Source organism: Doryrhamphus excisus, chromosome 18 (genome assembly GCF_030265055.1).
Source record: "Doryrhamphus excisus isolate RoL2022-K1 chromosome 18, RoL_Dexc_1.0, whole genome shotgun sequence".
NCBI lineage: Eukaryota > Metazoa > Chordata > Actinopteri > Syngnathiformes > Syngnathidae > Doryrhamphus > Doryrhamphus excisus.
Window position 1 is genome coordinate 7857653 of NC_080483.1, and position 15850 is coordinate 7873502.

General features: G+C 39.0%; 1 protein-coding gene across 4 annotated transcripts in view; it reads left to right on the forward strand.

The window, feature by feature from the left end:
- Positions 1–15850, forward strand: part of kif5ab (kinesin family member 5A, b) — a 132123-nt gene that overhangs the window by 70203 nt on the left and 46070 nt on the right. For all 4 annotated transcript variants that reach the window (XR_009120040.1, XR_009120041.1, XM_058054644.1 and 1 more), the window contains exons 3-11: positions 946–1019; positions 2670–2774; positions 3035–3083; positions 4885–4940; positions 7260–7347; positions 7414–7538; positions 8465–8569; positions 10669–10817; positions 14655–14803. Coding sequence is in view for 2 of the 4 variants with exons in the window: in XM_058054644.1 (XP_057910627.1) it covers positions 946–1019; positions 2670–2774; positions 3035–3083; positions 4885–4940; positions 7260–7347; positions 7414–7538; positions 8465–8569; positions 10669–10817; positions 14655–14803 (900 nt within the window). In the remaining 2 variants the exon portion in view is untranslated. The remainder of the gene's footprint in view (positions 1–945; positions 1020–2669; positions 2775–3034; positions 3084–4884; positions 4941–7259; positions 7348–7413; positions 7539–8464; positions 8570–10668; positions 10818–14654; positions 14804–15850) is intronic.

The window sequence follows — 15850 nt, forward strand, 5'->3', positions numbered from 1 at the left end:
GTATAGTCCACCAGCAAATCCAGCATAAACCACTACATAAAGACCAGCGTAGACCGGCATCATTTCCATACTGGTCTATGCTGTTTTTATCAGCAGGGAATGTGTTCATGTTTCACATAAGGATTGTGATGAATGGGCAAAATTCCAAAAAAAAGTGCAGTTCCCCTTTAACAATATGTTGATTTAGTATTAAACTTTACTGCATCATATTGTTTGTATTTTTTCCTGTGTGCCTGGACAGTGAAAGTTAAGTTAGTGTGATTGAGAACCCTGCTTCTATATTGTTCTTCATGCTTCCAAATTAATAAGGTAAATAACTGCCCCAGTTATAATTGGAGCATTTATGGTAAGCACATTATATGTCTATTTTTCAGAACTTTCTTATTTTCCAATAAGAAAAATGGTTTAGTTATTAGTAAGAAAATGTTGAGATGTGAGTAGGAAGGCAAGGAAAGGAAAAAATGAGCCAAGCTTTGAATTCGTTCTCGGCTGGCTAACTCAGCAGTCAAGCTTTCAGGCTGATGTGTTTTTTTTTTTCTTGAACCCTTGTTAGGCTTGTACCGTAGGGATTTATTAGCCTGTGTGAGCAGTGTTACTATATAACCTTGACACAAGCCAAAGTGTTGCTAGTCAGTCACTGAGTCTTGTACACAAGATGTACTTTGTGTATTATGTAGCAGTAAATACTCCTGGGATACAACTGTATGTGGTACAATACCAGACTGTTCAGTCCACTGTTGTAATGGCGTACGGTTCCATTCCTACTAAATACCATCCAGGAAACCAAAAGACATATTCCAAGACCGAATAATGCTCATACAACTGAGGTGCAATTCTCAATTGGAGAACTTTAGACACTTTTGAGTCTTGTACTACTTTTTTTCTACACAGATTTTTTTCTTGCCTTTTTTCTTTAACATGCATTTGATCTCCCTCTGCCTTCAGATGTTCTCGAAGGATACAACGGCACTATCTTTGCCTATGGCCAGACATCCTCCGGGAAGACGCACACAATGGAGGTACAGTACTGCGTTATGTATCATTTAGCAGTTACTATATACCAGACGAGACAAGATACACAGTTAGTGTAGCCAGTCCCTTTTCACACAGAGGTCTAGTAAAATTGGTCTATCAAAGCCAACAATATATGCAGCATGAATTCACCTGTGCCTTTCACACAGAATTCATATCCCAGTCATATACAGTTGTGTTAAAAAAGTGTTTGCCCCCTTCCTGATTTCTTACTTTTTGCACGTTTGTCACACTTAAATGTTTCAGGTCATCAAACAAATGTAAATATTAGTCAATGATAACACAACTGAATACAAAATGCAGTTTTTATATGAAGGTTTTTATTTAGAGGACAAAAAACCTACATGGCTCTGTGTAAAAATGTGATTTCCCCCCCTGTTAAAATATAACTTAACTCAAATTAATTGAGATCTATCAGTCTAAAGCTTTGGGAACCACCATTATGCACTAATACTGAAAACATGGAAGAGTGGTGGACCTTCCCAGGAGTGGCCGGCCAACCAAAATAACCCCAGGAGTGCAGCAATGACTCACTCAAGAGGTCACCAAAGACCCCACAACAGCATCCAAAGACCTGCAGGCCTCACTTGCCTGAGTTAAGGTCAGTGTTCATGACTGTGGTCAAAAACAAACAGCATGGCAGGAGTTCCAAGACAAAAACCATCGCTGAACAAGTTTGACAGAAAACATCTTGATGATACCCAAGAACTTTGGGAAAATACTCTGATGAGACAAAAGTTGAACTTTTTGGAAGGTGTGTGTCCCATTGCAAGTGATGTAAAAGAACATCATACCAATAGTAAAATATAGTGGTGGTAGTGTAATGGTCTGGGGTTGTTTTACAGCATCTGGAATACTTACTGTGATCAATTGTATGAATTCTCCTGAAGGAGAATGTCCGGCCATTTGTTGGTGACCTCAAACTGTAACGAACTTGGGTTCTGCAGCAGGATAATGATCCAAAACACACCAGCAAGTCCACCTCTGAATTGCTGAAGCTAAAACTAAATCAAGACTTTGGAGTAGCGCTCTAAGATACTCATTGCAAGTTATTGCAAACGCTTGATTGCAGTTGTTGCTGCAAAGGGTGGACCAACCAATTAGGTTTCAGGGGCATCACCTTTTCACACAGGGTCATGTAGGTTTGGATTTTGTTCTACCTCAATAATTAAAAGTTTCATTTAAAAACTTCATTCTGTGTTCAGTTGTGTTTCCATTGACTAAATTGGTTTGAAACATTTAAGTGTGACAAGCATGCAAAAAAAAATATGATACCAGGAAGATGGCCAAAACTTTCCCACTTTTCCTTTATTAACTTGTGTTCACTTTACTGCAAGTTTTGAAGCTACAACTATGGTGCATTCAAGCACAATGGAATAAAGTGCAAAATCACAACATTTGATAAATAAAACTGAATATGCAGGGATTTACTGTATTGCTGAGACGACGGCAACATGGTGTAAAAGCTAGTGAAAAAACCTGGTATGTCGTGTGACTGTAAATATTCCTCCATCCCTTTCAACTCTGCTCTCTTCCCAGCAGCACTCAGTGGGGAAGCACTTTATGAGTCTCTATGGGAAACAAGTCAAACAGCCCCTGTTCTCTCCTCTTGCATCTTGTTGTTTTCCTTCCTGTAGGGAAACCTCCACGACCCCCAAGGAATGGGCATCATTCCCCGCATTGCTGAAGACATTTTTGAACACATATTTGCCATGGATGAGAATCTCGAATTTCATATCAAGGTCAGTATGGATTGACTGTTTACGCTTGGCAGGCTGCTGCACTTTGTCAGACAAACTGTCCAGTACGTGCCGGCACGGCGCTCAGTCCTGTGATGTAATAATAATCCCCTGGTGGACGGCTGCGGTGTAATCAGCCAAGCATCAATAAATCAGCATGTTTAAAGCGCTGTAATCCCACAGTATTTGTTACGCTGTAGGATAATACCTTGAAAGAGTGCAGCATCACCCCTAACAAATAACTGCTATTGTGTCCGTTGCAGGTATCCTACTTTGAGATCTACATGGATAAAATTCGTGACCTTCTGGACGGTGTGTGTTCAAGGCTTTCATTGTAGCACACTGATGCAAATGTATTCAGTATTACACCTTCTTCATTTACATATATGAAAGAGAGGGAGAAGTCTTTTCTATGGTGGGCCAGATAATACTTACTGTAGCAGGGTTTCCAACCAGAGTCACCAGTGTAGAGTGATAAAGTGATGCACCATAGAGGCATTTAAAGTGTGAGGAACTCCTACATTATGCCACTACCATGATATTGCAGTGATACCAACACTCCATTCATCCTCCATTCATAAAAGTCCCCTTATCTTAGTCATCAATATGTCTGAATTACATTATTGCTACTAGCTTTGGGTTGGTAAACAATTTTCACAGTTGATCAGCGGTACATCAGTGCTTCTAAAGTTGCTACTTAGCCAAATGCATAAGCATAAAGGCCAGCACTCCCGGTTCTGAAGGCAGTGATACGACAATACATATAGAAGCACTGCCGCCAATAAACATGGTAATTTAATCTAATTTAATGAAACACATTATCACAGTGAGACAATTCCACCCTCGGGCAATCTCTGTGTGGAGTTTGCATGTTCTCCCCGTGCATGCGTGGGTTTTCTCCGGGTACTCCGGTTTCCTCCCACATTCCAAAAACATGCTAGGTTAATTGGCGACTCCAAATTGTCCATAGGTATGAATGTGAGTGTGAATGGTTGTTTGTCTATATGTGCCCTGTGATTGGCTGGCGACCAGTCAAGGGTGTACCGCGCCTCTCGCCCGAAGACAGCTGGGATAGGCTCCAGCACCCCCGCGACCCTCGTGAGGATAAGCGGTTAAAAATGAATGAATGAATGAAAATAAAAAATTAAAAAAATTAAAAAAAAAACCTTAAACTGTATTATGGAAAGCAGGAAGTGAACAAATGTAACAGTTACTGATTTTAAAATTACCAGATGGAGGGGTAGGATCTAATACGCTTTGCTTCTTCCTAGTATATAGTATAGGTGTCATGTACAACCATCAGAAGAACATAATCCGGCAACAAGCAAAAGACACAACAAACTAGATCAAACACTAATTACTAATGAGACACAGGTGCAGCAAAGCTGCTGCCCATGATGAATAACAGGAAACAGGAAATGGGAAGACCAAAATAAGAGAACAAAACAGGAGAGTAAGGAAATGACAAACACAACAACACGCGTGACACAAGCACTGCAATTGTGAAATGTGAAACGACCATCAGTGCTAATGAGGCCAGCAGAGAAGGCCTTGCTGGCACATACGTACAAATATACATACATACATACATTCATACTGTACATGCAAATGATGAGGCCCATGCATACAGTATCTGTATTATGGGATTTTTAATGGAGAAAAAAAGCTTCTGAATGGAGATAATGAGCATCTTAGTGATGAAAGGAGTGTGGGGGGGGGGGGGGTGGATGCACAAACAATAAACACACAAACTTCAACAGATGCATTGTGCAGTCAAATGTAATTAGCACTCAGTCTGATTGTGGAAATTAGCAGAGTACCTCCATTTAACCTCATGGTAATGAGAGTCACGGTCATACCAGACTTGGACTGACTCGTCCAATATGAGGGCTTATATTGTCCACTAAAATAAGGCAATACAATATTATAACACAATAACATACATATTGTTAAATGAATACCCCTAAGTAAGCCTTTTGTGAAGCAGCTCTTGTATTGGCTGTTAGTCCAAGTGGTTATCATGTTGTTAAGTGGTTTGTGGTCATGACCTACATGTTTGTGTGTGTGTAACGCAATGACCTTGGTTGTTCTCCCTTTCCTCACTTGGCTGCAGTTACAAAAACCAACCTGTCAGTGCATGAAGATAAACACAGAGTTCCTTACGTGAAGGTGAGTCGTCCTCCAGCTGTCATGTTGTCATGTTTCAACAGTAGTATACTATCTAGTAACATACCACAAGTATATTAATATTACATTGTAATCTAATCTATTGGACATGTGTGATGAAAGTGTGTTTCAAATTGTAAAAATGCTTTTAGTAAAGCCTACTTGTGTTTCTGTAGCTTTAATATTAATGAGCTGTGTATATATAGTGGAACCTTGGTTAGCATCATTTGAAACACATTCTAACCAAATTATTTTTCCCCATTAGAAATAATGTAAATCCAATAAAAATGTTCCAGAAATGCAAACGTGGAAAAAAATAGTTTTTTGTAGTTTGACAATTATAGTTTTACATGCATGAAACAATTCTAAATGCATATGAATGAGGAAAGAAACAAATAAATGAACATTTAAGGTCACTTTTATCATCACTGACACAATTTTTAACATCAATCCAAGCTTGCTTGTTGGGCATTGAGTCTTGAGTATCGATGGGAACCGAGACTAACATTCAGATTCTGCAGGGATCATTCATTAAAAAAAAAAAATACACACAAAAAAATTATATATATATATATATATATATATATATATATATATATATATATATATATATATATATATATATATATATATATATATATATATATATATATATATATATATATATATATATATATATATATATATATATATATATATATATATATATATATATATATATATATATATATATATATATATATATATATATATATATATATATATATATATATATTTGTAGTTTCAATGACCTGTCCGCCGACCCAAAAAAATATCTGCAAACACCAACGAAGAAGAAGCCGGTCATGCCAATGGTTTGAAGAGATGCCCACTGATGTAATTAAAGTACAGCAACTATGGCTGCAGCATTGAAGTTGATTCGTGTTTATTCAGTTTATTCACGTAAGTCAGGATACCTCGTTAGTGCAACAGCATGTTTTTTCATGAGCTTTTCAAAAAAGTAAAAAAAAAATTGGTCGAAGTGTACTCCGGTGAAAATAGATCTGTGATGAATTTGAATTTGATGAAAACTTCATATCATTTAATAATTCATAGGGAAGATCTGGTGAGCATCCTCATGCATAACTTTTATGAGCCTGCCTCTTAAAAGCATCAGATTTGAGAGTCGTTAGGAACCAGGATCAAAACAAGGAATTGGAATTCAAATTGAAACGATACCCTGCCCAACCAAGCTCCCACTTATGCGGCTGAAACATGTTATTTTAAGATGTGTAGCAAAGCCTGCTTTTTTTGTCTTATTTCAAAAGTTGGATCTTCTAAAGCAGGGGTCTCAAACTCAATTCACCTGGGGGCCACCGGAGCTAGGTTCTGGGTGAAGCCGGGCCGCATCAGGTTTTCAAAAAAACCCCAAAGGCATTTATTAAAAACTGGAAACAAAATCATTAAAAAAACTATCTTCAATGCTTTTGCTTCTGCTATACCCTACACTTTTTCAGTACTTTGGTTCTGGTTTTTCCACACCAAAATATTTGATAAAACATTCCACTTGATCTTAATTTTTATTTTTCTATACACAAAATAAGATAAAAAAATAAATAAACAAATTAAGAATAAAGACAATAAATCAATCAATCAGTAATAAATAAGTAAAATAATAATAAAACAGCAAATAAGAAAAACGTAAGAAACCACATACAGTTGGTAGAGAAATTATTTTTTTCAAATTCAAATGTACAGTATCAACAGTTATTTAACCTTTAACATGAACATTAATGCAACTTAATAATTTTACCCAATTAGCAAGTTAGCATCGTACTCAGTTCCATCTGGGAGCAGCTTTAACAACTTTAACTTTAACCACATGTTTGATGAGATGCTTTATCTTGACGTGTATTTTCCATTTTATTCCAAATCATTTCCTGCATTTTATTTGTACCCAGCGTCATAAGCCTTTAGCTTCATTGCTAATCCAAAGCAAAACAGGGCGGGGGTAACAGGGTAGGGTAACAGTATGGGGTGGGGCAAAATCATGTTAATTATGTCCGGTGTGCACACAGCTTTAAGCTGTCATTTCAACATTAAACTTTGGTATCAAGGTGGGGGCCTCAAAGTAGCATCTCACGGGCTGCATTTGGCCCGCGGGCCGCAAGTTTGAGACCAGTGAATGTTTAAGGACCTCAAATGAGGAATACATGTTACATAGAGTATTATTACAAAGTCACTTTTGCATACTCTGGTTCAGATGGTTCATGGTATCAGATACAGTATGTTTCTGCATGTTTTATCATGAATCAATAAGCGCTCACATCTGTCTTCAACAAGGGATGCACAGAGCGTTTTGTCACAAGTCCCGACGAGGTGATGGACGTGATAGACGAGGGCAAGGTGAACCGCCATGTCGCTGTCACCAGTGAGTAGCACTCTTGTACTCGTCTGTGTGTTCTTTATCGACTGTGAACTCAGTGGTTCTCCTCAGACATGAACGAGCACAGTTCCCGCAGTCACAGCATCTTCCTGATCAGCATCAAACAAGAGAATGTGGAGACTGAGCAGAAGCTGAGCGGGAAGCTTTACCTGGTGGACCTGGCTGGGAGTGAGAAGGTAGATGATATATATATATATAAAAAAAACAATATAAACAACACACATTTTTAGCTGTGTGTATTTATTCTGGGGATTCGCGATTGCAGCTTTTCAGCCCATCAGAACTTCAATGAATTTTACCCCGGAGCTTCCTGAAAAGATGACACTTTACGGTGGTGCTGGATTACAAATGACAAAATTTAGACTCTCTCGCTTTCTCTCATACACACAGGGGGCTGGCTCTTATTTTGGCAGGGCGCTAACATCTCCTTGTGATGCTATATCATGTTCAGTCTATTTAGCAATCCAATCAGTTTCTCTGCTGGAGAGAAAACACTTGCTTTTCTGTGAATCTGAAAAAAAAATCCCTTGAATAAAGCCTGAAAAATCGAAGTAAAATTGGAAGAAATCCATAAAAGCACCTGGTGAACATGGCCCTCGGCGTCTGGATATTGTTTATTGTGTATTGTATATACAGTACATTAGATTAGTGTGTGCATACTGTAGCTAGAAAGTGGTGCTGATGCTGCACCTTTAAGTCACCCCTGGGATGCTTTGCTCACCATCCTCAGATGGAAATATTAATTATGTGTATCTGTAGGAAGCCTTGTTATCCTGCTAAATGAAGCCTCTGGTTATATTGCTGTAAATTACTGTATCCCGTGACAGTTGTGGCATAATGAGGAGTTTCTTCCCAGTTAGATGAAAAAAAAGTCCTTTGCAGAAACACAATTTAATGCAAGTAATTCATCCTGGGTTGCACCAAATTCCATAGTCATTTCTAGTACTTTAGTTGAAAACCTTCCAATAACTTGGTTTCTGGTAACCACAGAGGACTACGGCACACATGAAATAAAACGGTTCACAGGGGCAACTAAAACTGCTTCCGTGCTTAAATGTTTCATGAAGGCGTGACCATCAAATGTCTTACGTATGTGTGTCAGGTCAGCAAGACGGGCGCAGAGGGAGCGGTGCTGGACGAGGCCAAGAACATCAACAAGTCCTTGTCAGCCCTTGGCAACGTCATATCAGCTTTGGCTGAAGGAACGGTAAGATGGAGACATTCTTATCAAAGTAGTTGCTTTAAGGCCCTTAAAAAATTGCCTACTTTCTAGACCTTTTTTTAATTGAAATACTTACATTTACAGTTGACGCCCACCTATTTGTGGATTTATTTTCTCTGCTTTAAATTATATTCCTTTTTTTAAGTGGTGACTTAAATAGAAAGAGGGTGATGGAGGGGGGGGATTGTGCTGCCCCTAGAATCCTGCAGAGGTCGTTGTTTCGCAAAACAGTTCAGTCAACATTTTCCAGCAGGAAGATGTTGTGCAAGTACAGTATTGAATACTGCATGCCTAAATTTTCGTTTTAATTTTAATTTAAAATACATTTAATTAATGTTAGTATCATTTTTTATTTTATTTTTTTTCATGCACCCATGATCTGCAGTTTTTCACCATTTACTGGAACATAGACTTTCTTTATTGTCATTGCACAACACAGCAGTGAAATTGCCAACGAAATGTCGTTGCCTGGCTCCCGTGTAATAATAAACAATAAATAATAATGTGGAGAATAAATTAAAATAATAATAATAATAATAATAATAATAATAATAATAATAATAATAATAATAATAATAATAATAATAATAATAATAATAATAATAATAATAATAATAATAATAATAATAATAATAATAATAATAAATTAAAAATATAACCCTCATGAATAGCATGGATTTCCAGTTTGCATTTTAACTTCAGAAAAAGCATTGTAGTCCATTATCTGACTCTTTTCCTATATATTATTATATTTATCATAATGATCTAGCGGGGCTGCACGGCGGTCGAGTGGTTAGCGCGCAGACCTCACAGCTAGGAGACCCGAGTTCAATTCCACCCTCGGCCATCTCTCTGTGGAGTTTGCATGTTCTCCTGGTGCATGCATGGGTTTTTTCCGGGTACATCCCACATTCCAAAAACATGCTAGGCTAATTGGTGACTCCAAATTGTCCATAGATATGAATGTGAGTGTGAATGGTTGTTTGTCTATATGTGCCCTGTGATTGGCTGGCCACCAGTCCAGGGTGTACCCCGCCTCTCGCCCGAAGGAAGCCGGGATAGGCTCCAGCACCCCCACCACCCTTGTGAGGATAAGCAGTAGAAAATGAATGAATGAATGAATGAATGATACAGCGCTATAATATACCATCATTTCATTATAGCAGAAATGATATGGTTCTAGTGTCTGATAGTGGTACTGAAATTATGGTTCCTGTCCTTTAAAAGCGCTGACCTGCTCCTAAATTATAAATGTGGAGTGAAAGGACTATGAATGTGCAGTGAATGGGTCATCTTATTATAACTGTGTGTGCTTATGGATGTGTCACAATATTTCACAGCTTATACGGCACATCTGCATCTGCTTTTTATTTATTTGTATATATATTTGCATCAGTATGCAAAATAAATGTCAGTTGACATGACAAATGCTTTTTAGTTATCATTTAATTTTATTTATTATTTACATTTTCTGCCATTTTCTATACCTCGCTTATCCTTAGGGTCGCAGGGGTGTCTTTGGGACAGAGGCGGGGTACACCCTGGACTGGTCGCCAGCCAATCACAGGGCACATATAGACAAACAACCATTCACACTCACATTCATACCTATGGACAATTTGGAGTCGCCAATTAACCTAGCATGTTTTTGGAATGTGGGAGGAAACCGGAGTACCCGGAGAAAACCCACTGATGCATGGGGAGAACATGCAGCTGCAACATCCTAGCTGTGTGGCCTGCGCACTAACCACTTGTCCGCCGTGCAGCTCTAGTCCACAATATTTACATGTTTATGTCTGCTTCTGCCAAGCGTTGAGATTTCATATTTTGTTTGGCAGTCCTTTAACACACCGTAGTTGTGTGCTGTGGATAAATAATCATATATTATGTGCAAAACCTGTGAACATGACCCACTGGGTACCTTAATACTGTCAAAGAATTTGGCATTTTTGGCATCTTCACTGCTTTTGACACATGAAATCACCAAACAAATGTGAATCTAGTTATCAGAACACACAGTGTTTGGTTTTAAAAATGCTTTTAATGCTCTTTATTATCTGCTTTCTCCTTTTTGTCCTGTGCAGAAGTCCCACGTGCCGTACCGTGACAGCAAAATGACACGGATCTTACAGGACTCTCTGGGGGGGAACTGTCGTACCACCATGTTTATCTGCTGCTCCCCCTCCAGCTACAATGACACAGAGACCAGGTCCACGCTCATGTTTGGCCAAAGGTAAAGCACACGCCTGGCTGCCACTGCCACATTTGATGTTCACGTATTATTGCATGCAACTTTTTTTTCCATTTCTGATTTGCGGTTGTTTTTTTTTTTTTTAAACAAGGCTGTAATCATCATTGAAGCAGACGTTTAAGCTCTGTCACACATCACAGACTGCCGCCACGGTGGAATATACACAATGTGAATGAAGATGCTCTCCTCCAGTCAGGCTCCGCTAGCTGTTACATTACGTGACTAATCTGCATTTTAAATGCAATCTGACGTCAAGAAGATAATAGAGCCTGCTTTTAATAATCAAATGACAATGTGCACTTAGAAAGGTCTACGTATGTATACTTTCACCTTGGCTTTAGAAAGTAATAATGAATATACAGTAGCTCCAGAGCTCCCCTTCCAGTATACTTTAAAGCCACAGTGCACACATTGTAAAAAAAAAAAATGCAATTAAACAGGAATACTAAAAAACAGCTGTAAAAATGATTAATTGTATGACAAGAAAGACAAAATATTAGGTTAAAGTAAAGTCATCTATTTAAGAGAACAAATATTAGCGTGCAGACCTCACAGCTAGGAGACCAGGGTTCAATTCCACCCTCGGCCATCTCTGTGTGGAGTTTGCATGTTCTCCCCGTGCATGCGTGGGTTTTCTCCGGGTACTCCGGTTTCCTCCCACATTCCAAAAACATGCTAGGTTAATTGGCGACTCCAAATTGTCCATAGGTATGAATGTGAGTGTGAATGGTTGTTTGTCTATATGTGCCCTGTGATTGGCTGGCGACCAGTCCAGGGTGTACCCCGCCTCTCGCCCGAAGACAGCTGGGATAGGCTCCAGCACCCCCACGACCCTTGTGAGGAAGAAGCGAAAAATGAATGAATGAATGAAAATATTACAAATTTGAAATATGAACTAAGTCACTACTAAAGACATATTTCGTTTTTGTTGTTATTGTTGATGTTGCTTTTATTTACGTATTTAGTATACCTCATTTACGTTTAAAGGCACAAGAGGTGATGATGCAACTCTACAATAGAAGAGAGCACTTTTGGTGCAGTTTTAAGCTGAAAAAAATTGCCGTTTTATAAGAGCGCAGCCTGCATCTTTCCCATTGAAATACATGTTCTGCAGCAACCAGGAGGTGAAAAGGCTTCTGGGCGTGTTCCACGAAGGAGGGAAATTTTAACGCATGCATACGCGGGTGGAAATTTGCGCACAAAAAATTGTGGGTTTTTATATAGCAATTAAGACAAAAAGTTTTTTGTTGTTTATATTGTGGTTAAATATATGTGGCTAAATATGTGTCAAAGTGAACGTTTTTTTGTTGAGAACTAATATTTTGCTGAAATTTACTCAAGTTCCACTGCTGATTAGTAAATAACGGAAATACGGTGATGAAAGATGAGAGTCTAATCTTTCTTTTGGTATATAGCATGTATATATGGAACACCCATGAATCTGGGTGACCTTTGGTTGACCTATAAAATAAACTGTAATAACTCAAAAACAAAAGCAGCACAGACTGCACAAAAAATGTAGCACAAAAAATGTGACTATTTGACCAAAGCTTTGAGAGGGGTGGGAGCCCAACTTCTGTAGTCCTTCTTCCAGATGTTGCTATCACTCAGTATTGCTACATCAATCACCACCACCACTGTCTTCTGATGTTTACCCACCAATACCATGTCACTATATTTGTGTAGCCTCAGGCATTTACTTAGCAGGCAGTCCTTGGGGATGATCTTCTTGACGTATTTTTTCCTCCTGGATAGTACCTGTGATGCTCAGTAGTTCTCAGCCACCCTCTTTTCATTTTTATTTTTATATGTATAGCCTCAGGATGCTGGACTTGGGGTGGAATCTTCCATGCATTGTAAGGGGCTTTCTTTGTCTTGATATCAGTGGCTTGCATCTCCTCAAGTGGCAAGGGTATTATGTCAGTGGGGGATAACTGGCAGGACATAGGTTTAAATGTCTAGGATCTTAGTCTTGCCATTCAGTTAACTCTCAGTATCCCCCTCACCATTGTAAGCATTTGGCTATGGCTGTTGACCCGGAGCTGCCTCATCATTGTTGCCATTGGCTTACAGAATCTCCAGGTATTTGTTGCTGTCCTGTATATCTGTCATGTTGCCTTCAGGTGGTTCAACCCATATTTATCTTCCCTAAATGACATGTACGTATATCCTTCTGAGGTGAATCAAGGAGTCTATTATGTCATCCATTCATGAGGTGACTGATCGTTGTTCCACTCCCTAACCCATACCCAAAGCCGATCTGACTGAGGGGGTTCGAGCCAATGCAGAACAGCAACCTGAACAGACCATCTCTTAGAAATATGATGAGAATGGGCATGTTGCTCGCCTGCTTGTTACAATAAAATGTAGATACAATTATTATAACGTTAGTTATCACCCTTATATCCATTTGCTTAGACAATAAAAAGAGTGTTTGAATGTCCTGAAGAAGGAATGTTCCTTGACCCTGATCAGAGACCCCCAGCGAACCCCAGGTCCTGGAGGTACCTGGATGTGCCAACAGCGACCCTGCAGATGTTTCTGTTAATCCTGCAAGATAAGAACTCATAAAACAATAAAAGTAATTACTCTCACATATACAAATTTGTATTTGTTTGTCTATATGTGTGTGTGTATATGTGAGAGTAATTACTTTAATTGTTTTATGAACTGCCTTCTCTCTCCCTTAGAGTTGCACGACCATGTAGTAGTACTCTGCATACTCAGAGTGTAGCTGCATGTCACTGGGTATGTTGTTTCACTCTCCTCGCTGCGAGTAACTTTGAATATTGTTTGTCTCTTCTGTATTTAAGTGTTTGAACCTGACACTGGTCCACAGCCTCATTGAATTCTTGTTAACTTCTGTTAATGTTATACAGTTCCAGGCACTTGAGTATTCATGTGTGTGGAATTAAGTTGTAGTCAATCCAGACGGTGTATGGGTTGGTGCTTCTGGTCTTACAGTCTCAGGCGATTGCCCTGTCAACCTGTCGCTGGTGTTTTGCTCCCCTGGTGTTATTGTCAGTACCCTCCTGTGCTCTGCGCATGTATTGATCCATATGTTGTCCAGGTTGTTGGTTGACAGTTTAATGGTACGCTTCCTTTGTGGCAGTCCTTCATGATGAGAACTGTCCGCCCTCGGGTGGGTCCCCCGGTGTTAGCAGCTCGCTCATTTGTGCTGACTGGCGTTCAAGGAGTGCAGTTAACTTCTTAAGCCAGTAGGCGTGAATCATGTCGGGCTGTGGTGTTCATCTTGGACACTCTTGCTTGGATATCTGCCGTTGTTATGACTACAAGGTCTTGTTGCTGTGCTCTTCCTGCCAGCAATTGGCCGTTCTCTGTTGGTACTTTTGGAAAATTAACAGTCAATTCATCATTACTGTGCTTAGCTTTTAATGTATGGATGTTTCACGCCCCAATTGAAGTGTAACGTGGCTTCAGCTGGTTTATATCAGAGCGAGTTCCTTCAATTGAACGTTGGCATCAAAACTGAGTACTCATTTATTTCTGTCAACGAGCTGACTTATTTTAAAATGAGCAAGTACATTTAGTGAATATTTTAGGATCCTCACTTAATGTGCGATTTTTAATGAGAGAATATTTAGCTGGTTCATTGAAACATTCCTGCAGCCTCTTCCCTGCATGCACCGTCAAGCACAGCTGGCACAAACCCAATTTGCATACTAATTAATACCATGCAAGCTCATTTTTATTGAACGGCTCAAGCTTCTATTCTCTCTCACGCACCTTTATCTTCTGCTCTTACCCCATCTATCCCTCTATCCATTTCCCTTTTTTTTTTACACACCCCAAAATTAGAGCAAAGACCATCCGAAACACTGTGACAGTGAATCTGGAGCTCACAGCCGAGCAGTGGAAGAGGAAGTACGAGAAGGAGAAGGAGAAGAACAGGTCACTTAAGGAAACTGTGCAGAGGCTGGAGGCTGAGCTTGGCTGCTGGAGGAATGGTAATAGTAACATCACACACTACACACTACATAGTGTATCTGAACATAGTATGTGTTGGTTGGCTGCTGGGGGAATGGTAATAGTAACATCACACACTACACACGATACTCTACATCAGGGGTCTCAAACTCAATTTACCTGGGGGCCACTGGAGCTAGGGTCTGGGTGAGACTGGGCCGCATCGGGTTTTAAAAAAAACAAAACAAAAAAAAAACACATTTATTAAAAACAAAAAAATTAATAAACTTTGCTTTGGTTCCGATTTTCTACAATAAAACCTATGATAAAACATTCCACTGTTCTCAAATATCTTAATTTTTATTTTTCTACACAAAATAAGATGGAAAATAAATAAACAAATCAAGAATAAAGAAAATCAATCAATCAGTAATAAATAAATATAATAATAATAATAAAACGGCAAATAATAAAAACTTAAGAAACCACATATAGTTGGTGGGTAGACAAATTATTTTTTTCAGATTAAAATGAACAAAGCATTATTAGAGCCCTGTAGACATGACAAAACACGACTATAGTCATATTTATACTCTTTTTATTTACAACATATTGCGCAACTGCAGGGTCTTGAGACACATGCTAACTCGCAAACTAGAGAGCTAGCGACCTAAACGGTAGCCTTCAAGTTATTTCCTTTAAACTTAAATAGCCAAAACCTTACCACTTCCACACGGATAGGGAGGATAACTATTAACAGTTATTTAACCTTTAACATGAACATTAATCAAACGTAATAATTTTTTCTGGGTACATGATACCATACAGCATCCATATCAAACTTGCGTGGGCCGCACTAACATTAAACTTTCATATCAAGGCGGGAGCCTCAAACTAGTGTCCTGCAGGCCATGGGCCCGTGGGCTGCGTGTTTGAGACCCCTGCTCTACATAGTGTCAAGTCAAGCACCATGTGTTTGCAGGGACACGGGTGTGAATAAGCCATTTGTGGCCGTGAAAGTCATGAGGTCACGAGGTCTCCCAATTTCTTTATATTACAGTTATGTATTTTATGATGTTTTGTCCTCT